The sequence below is a fragment of the Dasypus novemcinctus genome, chromosome 30, assembly GCF_030445035.2.
Source record: "Dasypus novemcinctus isolate mDasNov1 chromosome 30, mDasNov1.1.hap2, whole genome shotgun sequence".
Taxonomy (NCBI): Eukaryota; Metazoa; Chordata; class Mammalia; order Cingulata; family Dasypodidae; genus Dasypus; species Dasypus novemcinctus.
Window position 1 is genome coordinate 27,441,835 of NC_080702.1, and position 16,047 is coordinate 27,457,881.

General features: G+C 68.4%; 2 protein-coding genes across 2 annotated transcripts in view; one reads left to right on the plus strand and one right to left on the minus strand.

Moving 5' to 3' along the window:
* DOCK6 (dedicator of cytokinesis 6) overlaps positions 1–16,047 on the minus strand; it is a 60,814-nt gene that overhangs the window by 38,338 nt on the left and 6,429 nt on the right. Inside the window, 23 exon segments of the mRNA XM_058290207.1 lie at positions 850–1,048; positions 1,134–1,221; positions 1,738–1,839; positions 1,934–2,072; positions 2,894–2,964; positions 3,053–3,094; positions 3,096–3,171; positions 5,646–5,808; positions 6,135–6,228; positions 6,340–6,408; positions 6,410–6,468; positions 7,951–8,065; positions 8,067–8,105; positions 8,210–8,290; positions 8,998–9,102; positions 9,104–9,148; positions 9,269–9,335; positions 11,840–11,925; positions 12,708–12,920; positions 13,730–13,892; positions 14,109–14,177; positions 14,374–14,549; positions 15,034–15,121. Coding sequence (XP_058146190.1) covers positions 850–1,048; positions 1,134–1,221; positions 1,738–1,839; positions 1,934–2,072; positions 2,894–2,964; positions 3,053–3,094; positions 3,096–3,171; positions 5,646–5,808; positions 6,135–6,228; positions 6,340–6,408; positions 6,410–6,468; positions 7,951–8,065; positions 8,067–8,105; positions 8,210–8,290; positions 8,998–9,102; positions 9,104–9,148; positions 9,269–9,335; positions 11,840–11,925; positions 12,708–12,920; positions 13,730–13,892; positions 14,109–14,177; positions 14,374–14,549; positions 15,034–15,121 — 2,349 coding nt within the window.
* On the plus strand, positions 4,068–5,612 carry ANGPTL8 (angiopoietin like 8; the record flags this gene model as incomplete). Its single annotated transcript, XM_071212724.1, is given in 7 exon segments — positions 4,068–4,121; positions 4,124–4,258; positions 4,260–4,319; positions 4,321–4,368; positions 4,525–4,686; positions 5,099–5,206; positions 5,298–5,612. Coding segments are annotated over 7 exon segments (882 nt in total), but the record flags the coding sequence as incomplete, so codon positions are not given.

A 16,047-nucleotide genomic window follows, 5' to 3' on the forward strand; every position in this document is an offset into this window, starting at 1 on the left:
TCCAGGGTGCGGGTCCTGCGGGGGGCAGGTGGGTGTGGGGGAGGGGCAGGTGCGGGGCCTGCCGGGAGGCAGGTGGGGGTGTGGGGGGAGGCAGGTGGGGGTCCTGCGGGGGGCAGGTGGGGGTCCTGGGGGGAGGGGGCAGGTGGGGGTCCTAGGGGAGGGGGCAGGTGGGGGCCACTGGGGGGAGGGGGCAGGTGGGGTCCTGGGGGAGGGAGAAGCAGGTGGGGGTGTGGGGGTGTGGGGGGAGTGGGGGCCAGGTGGGGGTCCTGGGGGGAGGGGACAGGTGGGGGTGTGGGGGGAGTGGGGAGGCGAGGTGGGGGTCCTGGGGGGAGGGGGCAGGTGAGGGTGTGGGGGGAGGGGGGCAGGTGGGGTCCTGGGGGGAAGGGGGGACCAGGTGGGGGTGTGGGGGGGGAGTGGGGTGCCAGGTGGGGGTTCCTTGGGGGGAGGGGGCCAGGTGGGGTGTGGGGGGAGGGGGGTGCTAGGTGAGGGTGTGGGGGGGGAGTAGGGGGTCCAGGAGGGTCCCAGGGAGAGCTGGGGGTTTCCAGGAGGGTCCTGGGGGGAGGGGCCAGGTGGGAAGTCCTAGGGGGAGTGAGGGGGGCCAGGAGGGTTCTGGGGAGAGTGGGGGGGTCCAGGTACAGGTCCTGGGGGGACTGGGGGGGGGCCAAGAGGGTCCCGGGGGGAGTGGGAGGGTCCAGGAGGGTCCGGGGGGGGGTCCAGGAGGGTCCTTGGGGACGTGGGGGTGTGGGTCAAGGAGGGTCCTAGGGGGAGTGGGGGGGAGCCAGGGGGTCCCGGGGGGGAGTGGGGTCAGGGGTCCAGGAGGGTCCCGGGGGTGGGTCCAGCGGGGCAGACTGGACAGAGGCCGGGAACGCACAGATGAACGGGGCCGAGAAGGAAACCGAGGCAGGGGCCCCGAGCCAGCAGAGGGCCGAGAGGCGCGGGGAGCGGGGAAGGGAGGAGAGGGGGGGCCGGAGGGCGCCGGCGGCCGCGGGAAGGCCAAGGCCCCCGGCGCGGCCGCCCAAGGCACGGCCGCCCTCGCCTGAGTCAGCAGCTGCCCCGGGGGGCCGGGCTGACCAAAGATCACGTCCGCGGCCGCCGCCCCGCGCCTCCCCGGCCCGCGGCGCCCCGCCCCGTACCCTGCGCGTGCACCGAGGACACGGCCGCCAGCTCCACGCTGAACACGCTCTTGTGGCCGTCCACCCAGCGCATCCCCGGCAGGGCCACCTGCGGGCGGGAGACCCCAGTGGGCGCCGCCGGCCCCTCCCCGCCCCGGCCGTTGTGACACGGGGCGGCCGCTGGCCGGGACCCACGGGGCAGGGGGTGCTGACGGGGTTCTGGAAAATGGGGACCCCTGAAATGGGGAGACCCATCCGGGAATCAGCCGCAATGGAGAGGACATGGGGGGAGAGGGGTCTCTAACGGGGGTGACTGGACAGGCTGGGGGACGCTTACGGGGACGTGGAAAGGACAGGCAATGGGGCAGCCAGAGGTTGGGGGCGGGCTGGTCGGGGGACAGGAAGTGCCGCGGCAGGGGGCGGCGATGACACACAGAAGCACTGCCACGGGGGTGACAGGGGACCCCAGGGCCACGGCGGGCAGGGTGGCGGTGGAAACCGAGGCAGGCTTCCCCGGGGGGGGGGCACGGCGTGGGAGGGCAAGGCCACGCTCTCACGGGGTGGCCGGCAGGGACACGGGGGCCCAGGAGGCCCTGCCGGGGGCCGGGGACCTGGGGACACATACGTCGGGCGTGAGCACGGAGTAGCTGGGGGGCGGCCGGTCCACTGAGACGGGCAGACAGAAGGCGCCTGTCCTCAGCCGGCCGTGCTGTAACAGCGGGATCCACTGAGGGGGGACAGAGAGGCGGGGGGTCAGAGGGGCGACCAGATGGGGGGGAGGGGGGTCCAGGAGGGCGCCCTGGCGAGGGCGGGGGACTCACAGTGAATCCCACGGGCGTCTCCAGGGCCGTGCCCGGCCGGGGCTGGCAGCTGACGTGGTAGAAGGTGAAGAGCAGATGGTGGTTCTCGGTCACGCAGGCCGGCAGATGCAGCTTGAACTCTTCGTAGAACTCGGGGGACCTGGCCGTGGGGAGGGCGTCGGGGAGGGGTCCCCTTCATCCACCCCACGCCCTCTCCCCACCCCTGGGGGGGTGCACGCCGTGGGCCCCGCTCTCTGCCTCGACAACCCCCGGCTTGCACCCCCAGCTGTCCCCCCCACCCCAGGGCGCGCGGCCCCAGCCATCACCCCTCCCCACGGCGCGCCCCTGACCGTCCCCCCCACCCCGTGGCGCGCAGCCCCAGCCGTCCCCCCACCCCGCGGTGCGCGGCCCCAGCCGTCCCCCCACCCCACAGCACATGGCCCCAGCCGTCCCACCTCCCCACGGCGCACCCCTGGCCGTCCCCCCCATCCCGTGGCGTGCAGCCCCAGCCGTCCCCCCCTCCCCCACGGTGCACAGCCCCAGCCGTCCCCCCACCCCACAGCACATGGCCCCAGCCATCCCCCCTCCCCACGGCACGCCCCTGACCATCCCCCCACCCCGTGGCGCACAGCCCCAGTCGTCCCCCCCACCCCGCAGCGCGCGGCCACCGGCCATCCCCCACCCCATGGCACATGGCCCCAGCCGTCCCCCTCCCCACGGCACGCGGCCCCAGTCGTCCCCCCTCCCCACGGCGCGCGGCCCCGGCCGTCCCCCCACCCCCGCGGCGCGCGGCCCCGGCTGTCCCCTCACCCCATTGCACAGGGCCCCGGCCGTCCCCCCACCCCATTGCACACGGCCCCGGCCGTCCCCCCCTCCCCACGGCGCGCCCCTGGCCGCCTTCCCACCCCGCGACGCGCGGGCCCCAGCCGGTCCCCCCACCCTGCGGCGTGCGCCCCCGGCCGTCCCCCCGCCACCACGCACTTGCTGTGATAAACCACCGGCGTGAAGGCCTCGCGCGTGAACTCGCTGCAGCTGGACTTGCCGAAGATGACCTGGGGGCGGCGGGCAGGTGAGCGGCCCCCCGCCCTGGACGGCGCCCCCATCCCTGCCCCAGGAGGTGGGGGGGCAACCGCCACTGACCGGCAGCGCCTGGCTGGGGTCCTCGCCCGCCATGTACTGCAGGGCGCACGGCGAGGTTGCGCACGGAGCCCTGGCGGCTGCTGAAGTTGAGGCTGTGCGGGTACACGTAGAGCAGGTTCCTGCGGGGGGGGGGGGATGGGGTCAGGGGAGCCCCCTAGAGTGAGGTCAGGACGAGCCCGGGCTGCCTCGGGAGAGGGGTCTGACAGGCAGAGCGGGAGGGGCAGCTGGGCACCCCGAAAGCACAGATGGGGGGAGAGAGGCAGAGAGTGGAATGGGGGGAGGGGAAACTCTGGGGTACTGGCGGGGGCTGGCGACGCAGAGGGCGGGAAGAGAGGGGCACCCCAAAACGCTGGTGGGACCAGACAATGGGGCAGGGGCACGCCAGAGTCCCCAGGCCGGCCTGAGCCCCCCTTCCCCCATTCCGGGGGTCCCATACCCCTCCCACGAGAGAGGCCACAGGAGGTGGGGGCAGGAAACTGAGGCTGGGGTCAGAGTCCTGTCCTCCCTTCCCGGCAGGAAGGCAACTGAGTGCATGTCCCAAACTTCCCCTGGGCCTCAGTTTCCCCATCCGTGCACTAGGGGGGGGGCATTTGGGCTTCCCCCAGCCGTCGCGATCGCCACAGGGGGCTTCCGTCATGCTTGACGCGGGAGAACTCACGGGGGTCGAGCGCCACCCCGTTTTACAGATGGACCACCCGCTTCCCTGGCCAGCCGCGGCCTCGAGGCCAGCAGCCGGCGCCCGGACGCGGCCGGCTGTCAGCCCGGTGCCCGCGCACGGTGGGGCAGCGGGGGCGCGCCTCGGGGTGGCCCCCGCCCCCCACCGGCCCCCAGCCCCCCTCCCCGGCAGCGTGATCCCGGCGTGGCCTCCCGGGCGCCCGCCTGACGCAACCCTCATGCCACCCGGGACCCTTGCGCAACGCAGGGCTCCGGCCGGTTAACGATTGACCGGGGGTCAGGGCGGGCCGCCGGGGCATAAAAGGGGGTGGCGGGGGCGGTGTCCCCCAGACCGCCGGCCATGGCCGTGCCCGCCCTGTGCCTGCTCTGGACCCTGGCCGCCACCCGCCCGGTCTGCCCCCGCCGGCCCCCGCGGACGGTCTGGAGCCGGCGCGGCAGGAAGAATTGACCTTGCTGTTCCACGGTGCCCTGCAGCTCGGCCAGGCCCTCAACGGCGTCTACAGGGCCACCGAGGCACAGCTGACCGAGGCCGGGGGGCACCGTGGGCCTCTACGGCCGCACGCTGGAGCTCCTGGGACAGGAGCTCAGCCAGGGGCCGGGCCAGGGCCCAGGAGCTGCACAGAAGCCTGTCGGACCTGCAGGTGGGCACTGCCGCCGGGGCGTCGCGGGGTGGGTAGGAGTCTTTGAGCGGACTTAACAGCCGCGGCGGGGACTTTTTTCCCGGGATGACACGGGGACAATCTCAGGCGAAGGCCAGCGGGCCGTCCCACTAACCACCCGCCGTCCCTGTTGAGCAGACGGAGGAGTTGGTCCTGCAGCTGCACGCAAAGGCCATGGCTCAGGCCCTGGGGCAGGTGGACCGGGAACAGCAGATGCTGAGGGGCAGCGTGCAGAGGCTAGAAGGCCGCTTGAGGGGTGCCTGGCTGGGCCCCGCCCGCCAAGAATTTGAGGCGTTAAAGGTAAGGGACTCCACACCTTGGGGGGTGAGGGGTTACCGAGACCCCGAATCCTAGCCAGCAATCACTTCCCCTCCAATCGGCCACCCAGCTCCACGGCCTCTACCATGCCTCAGTTTCCCCTGTTGCAAATAAGGGCACCGACTGACATCTCAGAGCGGAGCCGGGGGGCTCAGAGCGGGTCAAATTCTCGGGCTGACGTAGACAGCAGGCGCTCAATAACTGCTCCCTACTCGAGGAACCGCTAATGTTGCCCGAGCGCCCCTGTAAAATCTACGGAGCCGGACGGCCCTCATTTTACAGATGGAGAAACCGAGGCCGGGAGGGTCGGTGACTTGCGGGGGGGGGGGCCTGGCTGGGTGGGCGGGAGTCAAGAGGCCCCCCCCGGCTGAGGGTCCCCGTGCCACCCCGGCAGGCGCACGCCGAGGAGCAGGGCCACATCGTGTGGGCCCTCGCGGGCCACGTGCAGCGCCAGCGGCGGGAGATAGCCGCGCAGGGACAGCGGCTGCGCCAGATCCGGGAGAGGGTGAGCCCGGCGGGGGGCTGGCCATGGAGGGGGGGGCGCGGGGTGGCCGCCCCCCACCCCCGGCTGAGCCTCCCCTCCCCGTCTCCCCAGGCTGCACACCGCGGCGCTCCCCCACCTGAGCCCGCCCGGGACCACCACCCGAGGAGCAGATGCGCCACCAGGGCGGCCGCGGTGGCCCCCCCCAAGCGGCCCCCCTCCCCCGCGCCGGGGGGTGGGGGGAGCTGCTCGTCCCCGCAGGGGGGAGGCCGGGGAGCGGGCCCCGCCGCCGGCCACGGAGCAGACGCGGAGCCGGCGGGGGACGCAGGGAGAGGACGCGGGGCCCCGGCGCGGGGCGCGCCGGAGAAGGGACCTTAATAAAGCACGACGGTCCACTCTCGCCCCCGGGCGTGTGGCTGGTGGCGTGGGGGGGGGTGTCGCCCGGCACGACGCGCCGTACCTGTAGCTGGTGTGGGGGGCGTACACTTCCCGGGCCGGGAACTCCAAGATCTCCTTGGTGGGCCGCCCCCGGGGGTCCGGGTAGGGCTTGACGTGCAGCAGCTCCGGGGAGAGGCAGAAGTGGGGGGTCTCAGGTGCCGGGGAGATGTCGATCTTGAGCTGGGCTGGGGAGGGGAGGCTAGCTGGCACCTGCGGCAGGTGCCCCATCTCTGGGCGGGGGTGGGGGGACGCTGACAGCTGCCCGGCGCCCCTGGTGGCCCCCTCCTCCAGGAGCCAGGGGGGTGGCCCCGGGCGCCCCCCCGGGCTCTCACCCCCACCTCTGACACGTCTGCCGGCTCCTGGCAGCTCGCCCCCCACCGTCTGTGCCATCTATTCCGTTAGCCCCCTCGAGAGGGTCCCCCCCCCACCCCCGCGTTTGGAGGATTTGTCTGTCACGGTCGCCGGAGGACGCTCGGCACGTTTGTTGAGTGGCTGAGTGACGGCCACGCACCGGTCACCGGCCGCAGGCGCCGCAGCAGGGACGACGGGCGCCGCATGTCGGCCAGGAACTTGAAGAGGTCCTCGTCGCTGAGCCTCTCGGCCTCCTGCACGGGACCCACCCTGTGAGCCGGGGCTGAGGGGTGGGGGGGGAGTCCCCGGCGCGCCCCTGCCCCCCCGGGCGCCTCCCTGCCCCCCGAGCCCCGCGGCCACGACACCTGCTTGAAGAAGTTGGTGACGGTGAGCGTGGCCGGGCGGAAGCTGGAGAAGCTGCAGGCGTCGTCCCCCGCTGCCCGCCCGGTCCTGCGGCCCTCGGCGGCGGCGGTCAGCCCAGGCGGGCCGGCGCTCTGGGGGGGACAGTGAGGGACGGTGACCCAGAGGAGAGGGGACAGGCCAGGAGACTCGGGCCCCCATTCCGAGGCCGGCCACCAGAGGGCGCCCGCCCTCTCCCCGGGTGCTCGGGGCTGGGCTCTCCCTTCAGCCCAGGAGGCCTCCCCCAGCTGCTCCGACTCCCCCAGGTGCTCCACCTCCCCAGGTGCTCCACCCCCCAGATGCTCCACCTCCCCAGATGCTCCACCTCCCCAGGTCTCCCAGGTGCTCTAACCTCCCCCAAGTGCTCCACCCCCCAGGTGCTCCACCCCCCCAGGTGCTCCACCTCCCCCAGGTGCTCTACCTCCCCCAAGTGCTCCACCCCCCAGGTGCTCCACCCCCCAGATGCTCCACCTCCCCCAAGTGCTCCACCCCCCAGGTGCTCCACCTCCCCAGGTGCTCTGCCTCCCCAGGCACTCCATCTCCCCCAGGTGCTCCATCCCCCAGGTGCTCCACCTCCCCCAGGTGCTCTACCTCCCCAGGTGCTCCACCCCCAGGTGCTCCACCTCCCTCAGGTGCTCTACCTCCCCCAAGTGCTCCACCCCCCAGGTGCTCCACCTCCCCCAAGTGCTCCACCCCCCAGGTGCTCCACCTCCCTCAGGTTGCTCTACCTCCCCCCAAGTGCTCCACCCCCCAGGTGCCCCACCCCCTAGGAGCTCCACCTCCCCCAGGTGCTCTGCCTCCCAGATGCTCCACCTCCCCCAGGTGCTCTACCTCCCTCAAGTGCTCCACCCCCAGGTGCTCCACCCCCCAGGTGCTCTATCTCCCCCAGGTGCTCTGCCTCCCCCAGGTGCTCCGCCTCCCCAGGCACTCCATCTCCCCCAGGTGCTCCGCCTCCCCCAGGTGCTCCACCTCCCCCAGGTGCTCCATCTCCTCCAGGTGCTCCGCCTCCCCCAGATGCTCCATCTCCCCCAGGTGCTCTGCCTTCCCCAGATGCTCCATCTCCCCCAGGTGCTCCACCTCTGCCAGGTGCTCTAGGCCTGCGTGCCCCCATCAGCCCCACTCCACCCTCCCCCAGGTGCTCCACCTCCCCAGGTGCTCTACCTCCCCCAGGTGCTCTGCCTCCCCCAGGTGCTCCACCCCCAGGTGCTCTGCCTCCCCCAGGTGCTCTGCCTTCCCCAGATGCTCCACCTCCCTAGGTGCTCCACCTCTGCCAGGTGCTTTAGGGCCCGCGTGCCCCCATCAGCCCCACTCCACTTCCCCCAGATGCTCCACCTCCCCAGGTTCTCCACCCCTCAGGTGCTCCACCCCCAGGTGCCCCACCCCCCAGGTGCTCCACCTCCCCCAGGTGCTCCACCACCCAGGTGCTCCACCTCCCCCAGGTGCTCCACCACCCAGGTGCTCCACCTCCCCCAGGTGCTCCACCACCCAGGTGCTCCACCTCCCCCAGATGCTCCACCTTCCCCAGATGCTCCACCTCGCTCTGCCCGGCGCCCCCCCAGCCCCGCGGCCCGCCTCACCGCCCTCGGAGTCTGAGTCGCGCTCGGCCTGCCCGGCGCTGCTGACGATGTTGGCCAGGTGCACGGCGGTCCAGGCGAAGGGCATGCGGTAGCGGCCCAGGCGGGTGCAGAACTGCCTCGGCCGCCAGGCGCAGCTTCTCCAGCTTCTCCTTGTTCTGCCAGGACACCCCAGCCCCCCGCCACCGGCTCAGCGCCCCTCACCCGCGCGCGCATTGTGTGGGGGCGCCCTGGCCGCGGGCCCCCGCGCCGCCGCGCCTACCTTGGTGGCGTCCGCCTCCTTCATCACCATGTAGGGCTCGCAGCACTCGCCGATGTCCCCCTGCTGCAGCACCTTCTCCAGCTGCGGGGGACAGGTGACGGGGGCGTGGCCTCCTGGCCCCGCCCCCCGGGTCCCTCCCTCCAGCTCTGTCCCGTCTGGACTCCGGGGGGCTCCCCCCTAACTGGGGGCCCAGCTACCCTTTAGTCGTTTCCCCCTTCTCCTTCCACTTTGGAGGCCGATCTGAGCCCACAGCTCTGGTTCACAGCTCTGGGTTCCAATCCTGTCCACTGCAGGGCCCGGCGGGCCCTCCCCGTGCCTCAGTTTCCCTCTCTGGCAAATGGGCACCGGGGTACCCGCCTGTCTCCCAGGGCTGCCGTGAGGCTTCAAGGCAGGAAGCCCCGGGAAGCCTGATTGGGGGGCGACCCCTGCCGGTAGGTGCTGAATTAGTTTCATGATTGTAGCTTCATTTAATGTTTTGGAAAGGATGCTTGAAAAACTCCAAACGAATGAGCCAACAGGGTCTTTCCACCCCAAAAGAGCTGAAAAGTTCTCAACATGGGGAAAAAAAAAAAAAAGGGCCAAATGCCCATTCTCCCCAGGCCGCCAGCCCAATGGTTTAGCAGCCGCCTCCCTCTGGAAGGCCTCCGGGGTTTCACCTCCTCTGCGCTCTCCCCAGCTGCCCGCTCACCCCCCACGACCCCGCCACCCCTCTGGGTGGCACATCTGCCCCCCCACCCCGTGAGCGCAGAGACCCTGCCTGCGGCGCCCTGCCCGGTCCCCACGGGTACCTTGATGACGAGAAAGATGTCGGGGGAGGGGTAGGTCACGGAGAAGATGGCGGAGCGCGCCAGCGTGGAGATGGCGGGGTGGGTGCCGTGCGCCCGCAGCAGCCCCCTTCGTCGAGTCCGAGTTCAGGTCGAAATAGAAGTTCTCCGAGATCTAGGGGGCAGCAGGAGGCAGGTGGGCCGCCTCCTCCAGGAAGCCCACAGCCCCCGGAGACGCCGGGGACGGGGGGGGGGGGGGGGCTCCGGGAGAAGAAGAAAGTCGGGGCGCTCCTACCTTCTTTTTCTCCCGCACGTCGTATAGAGCCAAGATTCCAAAAATGGGCTCAATGTCAATCTCAAACCTGTAGGGGAAGGGGGGCTGACTGGCAGAGGCTCTCCCTCGCCCCCCACCCGTTCCCTTTTGAGATCCCAGCCCGGCCTTGTGCACGGGGGTGTGGGGGGCTCAGACAATTCCCAGTGGAATGCACGGACCCGCCACCTAAGGGCTTGCAGAAAAGGCTTGTCCCATTTTGCAAAAGGGGACACTGAGGCACGGGCAGAGATTTTTCCCCCCACTTCTGCTCGGTAACTTACCCAGAGCACCCCCCGTCCCTCCAAACCAGGGCTCTGATCGGTTGACACAGAGGTGTCCTTTTGCTACGTCCAGTCCCTCCCCAGGGTGATTTCCAGGCATCCCCCATCTCCCCACTCTGGGCCGTGCCAGTTTTCCCCCTCTGGGCCGCCGTCACCCGCCCTCCCGTCTTTCTTTTTCTTTTTTTTAAGATTTATTTTTTATTTATTTCTCTTCCCCCCAGTCCCGCCCATTGTCTGCTCTCTCTGTCCATTCGCTGTGTGTTCTTCTATATCCACTTGCGTTCTTGTCAGTGGCACGAGAATCTGTGTTTCTCCTTGTTGTGTCATCTTGCTGCGTCAGCTCTCCGTGTGTGCGGCGCCATTCCTGGGCAGGCTGCACTTTCTTTTGTGCTGGGCGGCTCTCCTTATGGGGCGCACTCCCCTACGTGGGGGACACCCCTGCGTGGCAGGGCACTCCTTGCGTGCATCAGCACTGCGCATGGGCCAGCTCCACACGGGTCAAGGAGGCCCGGGGTTTGAACCCTGGACCTCCCATGTGGTAGACGGACGCTCTATCCATTGAGCCACATCCGCTTCCCTCATCTTACTTTTTCTGCCTTGCTGAAAAGTCGGGAGCCCCCCTCTCCTTTCTCAGTGGGATGCTGCCCCCATCCCAAATGACCCCGTCAAGCCGTGAGACCCTCAGTTTTGCGCTCTGTGTGTCCCAGCACCCCGATCTCACCCCCCAAGGCTCGCGGGTTGGTGCTACTGAAGAGACGGCTCCAAATCCGAGCCCGAGTCCCTAGCCTTTAGGCGGAGCCCACGGTTTCATTTTTTGCTATTTGCCGCTTTCTTGGTTCTGCGCCCAAGGGTAGAAGTGAAAAGATACGTGTGGGATGCCCCAACTTGAAAAACCCCGATTATCCACCCTCTGGCTCTCTGGCCTGTTACATGCTCAAAAACGGTGGGGCCAGCGTGGTAGATGTGATTGCTCTTTGAAATGAGGGAAGCGGTCGTGGCTCAATGGATAGAGCGTCCGCCTACCACATGGGAGGTCCACGGTTCAAACCCCGGGCCTCCTTGACCCGTGTGCAGCTGGCCCATGCGCAGTGCTGATGCGCGCAAGGAGTGCCCTGCCACGCAGGGGTGTCCCCCGCGTGGGGGAGCCCCACGGGCAATGAGTACCTCGTGAGGAGAGCCGCCCAGCGTGAAAAGAAAGTGCAGCCTGCCCAGGAATGGCACCGCACACACGGAGAGCTGACACAACAAGATGACGCAGCAAAAAGAGACACAGATTCCCAGTGCCGCTGACAAGAATACAAGCAGACACAGAAAACACACAGCAGACAACGGGGAGGGCAGGGGGAGAGAAATAAAAAACAAAACAAGACGGTGGGGCCAGTGTGGCAGGCATGATTATTCTTTGAAATGAGGGGAGTGGAGGTGGCTCAGGCGAATGCGCTCCCATCTACCATATGGGGAGGCCCCGGGTTCGATTCCCGGGGCCTCCCGGCGAAGGCGAGCCAGCCCGCGCCACGGCAGACAGCGGGCACAAAAACGCAAGGAGGGGGGGAGTCAATAAAGAAAGTAAAACAAATACATCTTTTCAAAAAGAAATTGAAATGAAAAAAGAAATTACGGGGCCAGAAGCCGTAAGAGCAAAAAATAAATAAAATTCGTGGCCTGGCCCCGCGCACCCCGATTGCGCTCCTCTCCCCCCCGGGGCTGGCTCGGGAAACACCTCTGGGCCCCTCCGAGCCCTGGGCACCGGCTGCCCCACGCAGCCCCCCCACCATGGCCCTCCGTGGGCATCCCACAGGGTGACTGCCCCGCATACAGTAGGTGCTCGATAAGTGCTGGCAGGATGACGGGAGGCTCCTGAGCTCAGGGCGGGCCGGCCGGAGCCTCCGTTTCCTGCCCTGCTTCCCACAGGAACTCAGGGTGGGGAGTGGGAGGGGCCGGCTGGGCCGGTGCCCAAGTTCATTTCCTGACCAGCTCCGTTCCCACGCGCCTCTGGCTGCTCCAGGGCGGGGGCGGGGGGTGGCGGCCGGAAGCCCCAAAGGGCAGGGTCCTGGGTGGCCCCCGGCGCTGACCAGGGTTCCCAGTCCCGGCTCGCGGGGGCTCCTAAGTTGGATGATCTCGGGGCCCACTGGGGTCGCCGTCCTGGGCCTCAGTTTCCCCCCCACACACAGAGGGCCGAGAACGGGGCCCCGGCACGCCGCCGCTGGCGCTCAAGGGCCAAGGGGAGTCCGCCTTCTCGTCGCCCCGGGGGGCTGCGGGCGGCCACACTCACTTCAGCGACAGGCACTTGACCAAGATCCTCTGTCCGAAGTGCTCGCGGGGCGGCTCCGCGCAGCTGCAGCGTTCCACGGCCTCCTCCTGCGGGCAGCCAAGGTCGGGGCCTGGCATCCCCCAGCCCCGCACCGCGCCCCACCGCCCGGGCGCTGCCCTCTGCCCGCCCCCTCCTCGCCTGCCCGGCGCCCGTCCAGCCTTCGGGCCGCAGCTCAAACGGCGCCTCCTCCAGGAAGCCTTCCCTGGCCCCGTGGCCCTCGTTACTTCCTAGGAGTTTCTCCCCTGTGGACCGTGACCTTGTGAGGGCAGGGACTGGCTGTATACCCCGGTGCCTGCCTTAGAGCAGACACGTCAACGTGTTGGTCGAATAAATACCGAGGTACACAGCAGGCATCTACTAAAAGTTGGCTGGGAAAACATAGGTATATACAGAAAGCTGTCGATAAATGTTGACTGGGCATATAAAGGGATATACGCTAGATACCCAGTAAGTATTGCTTGAGTAAATAGAAGAGTAAATGAGGAACACCGAATAAATTTTGACTGAATACAAATAGGGCTAGGTGCCCGATAAATGGTTGGATAAATATATAGTAGGTGCTCAATAATTGCTGATGGCTTAAATACAGTGGTAAACATTATATGCCCAAAGTGCTCTTTGACTAAATATAGGAATATACAGTAGGCACGCCATCTACACTGGTTGGATAGCTGTGGGGTATACAATAGGTGCTCAATAAGTGCTGGCGGCATGACTTTGGAGGTATACAGTAGGTGTCCAATAAAAGCTGCCGACATACAGGGTGGACGGTGGGCGTCCCGTCAGCACTGGTCGGGCCCGGGGCCCGTGCGACCCGGCGGGCACCCACCTCGTCGGGGGCCGGGTAGAGGGCGAGCAGGGCGGGGGCCCGGTGCTGGCGGCGCAGCGCCTCGTTGCGTCGGTCCACGTCCTCGGGCGCGGCGCGCTCCAGCAGGGAAGGCAGCAGCGAGTCGGCCGCCAGGGTCCTCAGGTCGAAGATGCCGGAGGCCCCGCTGCCGCGCGGGGTGTCATCCGGAGAGCCCGAGGAGCGTCGGGGGTCCTCCTGCCGGCAGAGAGCACGCGCACCGCTGAGCGCCGGCTGGATGCACCCTCGCTCGGCGCGCGCAGGACCATCCACCTGGCCCTCCCACAGAGCCGGAAGCCGAAGGCCAGGCGGTGGGGTCGCCAGTGTTATCTGAGGATGGCGCTAACCCCCATTCCAGAACCTTCTGTCTGGGGACCCCACGCTCTAGGCTGCCGGGAGTCCTGGTCTGGCCAATCGGAATAAGGCATCTGCCGGTCCCAGGGATTGGCTCCAAGCTGAGGCGGTGCCTGGGCTGGGCCAATGAGGGCCTTCCCTGGGACTTTGCTCACTGTTGCCAGGCGGAAGGGAAGGGTTCTTTTCACAGGGAAAGCCTGGCCCAGCCTCGGCTGCCCCAGACGGCCCAGGTTCAAATCCAAGCTCGGGGCTGACCCAGACTCTAAGGGCTTCCATTTTTCCCCATCTGTCAAATGGGTTAATAATCATCTAAAAATAACAACAACAAACTGTTGTTGGTATACAACAGGCGCCCCCTAAGTGTCGCTTGACAGAACAGAGGCCGAAGACCCAAACGGCCAGGGCCAGTCCTCCAACAACCCGGCCGTGCCTCAGTTTCCTTATCTGCAAAATGGGTGTTAATGGGCCACCCTGCCCGAGGGGACAAAAGGAGAACGAGCACAAAGCATTCAGGACACAGCAAGTGCTTAATAAATGCCTATACCATTGACCCGGAACTTTTCGTGCCGCGGTGGGGGCTGATACTTTTCCTTTGGGGCTCAAACCCGTCCGGGTCTGTTTCCCGACTGAGAGCTGGAGCCCCACGGGCGTACCCTGGCCGGGCCCCCCGCCTGGGGCTCCCTGGTCGGGTCCTCGGGCGCGGATCTCTCGTCTCCAGAAATGTCCTGTTCGAAGACCTGGCGGGTGAGATCTCTCTGCCGCTCTTGTTGCGTCTCCGGGGTGATGGGGCTGTAGGCAATGCTCAGCTGCCGGTACCTAGCAGAAGAGTCAAGGTCAATCCAGTCTCGCCGAGGGCTCCCCAGGGGTCCCCCACGGGCCCCCTGATGCCTTGTAAGTCCGGCCACCCTCCCCGAGCGCCACTGGGGGGTAGCCTGGCTTGCCCCCTGCAAGTGGGCGGATACACGGGAGGACCGGCCCCAGAGCATGGCTCGGCCCCTCGGCCCTCCCCCCGCGCCTCCGGGTGGGACCCACCTCCGGCGCACGATGACCCAGTCGTCCATGTACATCTCCACGGCGGCCCTCGCCTGGGCATCCAGCTTTCTGCGGCAGGATCGAAGCGGGGGAAACTGAGGCAGGGCCCCGCGTCCGATCTGCCCTTCTCCCGATTTTACAGATGGGGAGAACCGAGGATCCGGGGCTCAGGGCCATTCAATGGCTTCTGGTGGGAAAGGGGGGGTGCGGATGGGGTGTGTGTGGGGGGGGCCGAGGGGGGAGGGCGCAGGGGGGCTGGACTCACCCGTCCTCGGGGATCCCGGACTCCGTGGTCCGGCATTCCCGGGGCTGCAGCACCAGCTCCAGGTCATCAACGGGAAACTCCACCAGGTCCCGGAGGGGCCCAGGCTCAGCCTCGGGGGGCCGGCTGGAGAGCACGTCCTCGAAATCCAGGGGCTCGACCACCTCGCTGAGCGGGACCTGTGCAGGGAGCAGGGGTGGGGCCGTGATCTGCGGGCTCGGGGCGTGGGTGGGTGCTGGCCTTGGACGCCAAGCGTCGGTGGGAGCCATGGAGGGCGCTGGAGCTGCAGAGGGCGGAGATTCCGGACGCCCCCCACGCCTGGGCCAGGAAATCACACCCTGGTGTGATCACACTCAGGGCGGGGCAAGGAAGGCTCGGGACAAGCCTCTCGGGCGCCACCCAGCCCCCCACCTTCCCTGGGTGGTCCGGGGTGGCCGGCCAGCCAGAGCCCCGCCCCCCTGACCACCCACAGGGCCGCCCCCCCCCACAGGAAGCAGCTGCCCGAGGGCGCCCCCCCACCCCCACCACGGACAATGGGATACAGGAAGGGGGCCGGGAGTCCCAGCCCAGGGAGGGGGCCTCACTTCCCCCCGGGCACAGGGCAAGCGCAGGATGGGGGGGGGAGTTGGGGGGGGGAACAGGAAGCCCCCCCGAAACTCTTACCCCCAGGTTGCTGCTGCCGCGCCTGCTGGAGTGCGGGGAGCCGCTGCGTTCCCGAGATACCTGCTTCCTCACCTCGGCGGCCACCGTCCTGGGGGGGCGACAGGGAGGGGGCCACTGAGGGGGGGGCAGGGGAACCCAGGCTCCAGAAACCACAGGTCGCAGGCTGCTTTGGGGGTGGGGGGCGCCGGGGCAGGCACGCGGCCTCCCATCTCCCCAAACCCAAAGGGACGGAGGAACTGCCGCCGGGTGGGCCCCGAGAGGGTCCCCGACAGCCCCCAGCCGTCAGTCCAAGGCCCCCGAGGGAGGGCCAGGCCGGGCGGGAGACCGCTCGCCCTCCTCTCCAGGCACCTGGGGTGAGACCCTCCTGCCTCTGAGCCTCAGTTTACCCATTTGGCAGGCACCCCGGCCTGGCGGGGAACGGTGGGAAGGGGGGCTCGGGGCCTGGCGTTATTCAGTGGGCACTCCATACGTGCCCGGGATGTGCCCCCGGCACCCCAATTCCGGAGGAGAGGAAAGAGGCACGCAGCATTCCGGGGGGGAGAGCGGGCCAGGTGAACCCAAGAGCTCGTGCAAAGGCCCTGAGGCCGCGCTCTGCCTTGGGCTTTCACAGCCCGATCAGCACAAAGCACGGAGCTCCCCGGGGGCTCCCGGAAGGCAGGAGCTAGGGCCAGGCTCGTCCCCGCGGGTCCCTGTGCCCAGCCTGGCACATAGTAGCTGCTCTGTAAATTAGAATTATTGTTTGGATGGAATAAATGAACACTTCCCGGTCTCCCTCCTGGCTCAGCTAATGCAAGTCCTCCCTGGGCTGTGACTCCCGGGAAGGCCTCACCTCTTTGCTGTGTGGCCTCAGGCAGGCGGGACACCCTCTCTGGGCCTCACGCCATCAGCCCCCTCCACTTCCCGCTTTTCCGCGTGCTTGGAAATTTTTGGAATAAAAAGTCGTGTCCCCCCCGGAGCAGGGGATTGCAAACCAGACAGATCAGGGGCCGCCCAGCGAGGCATGGGGGGGGGGGG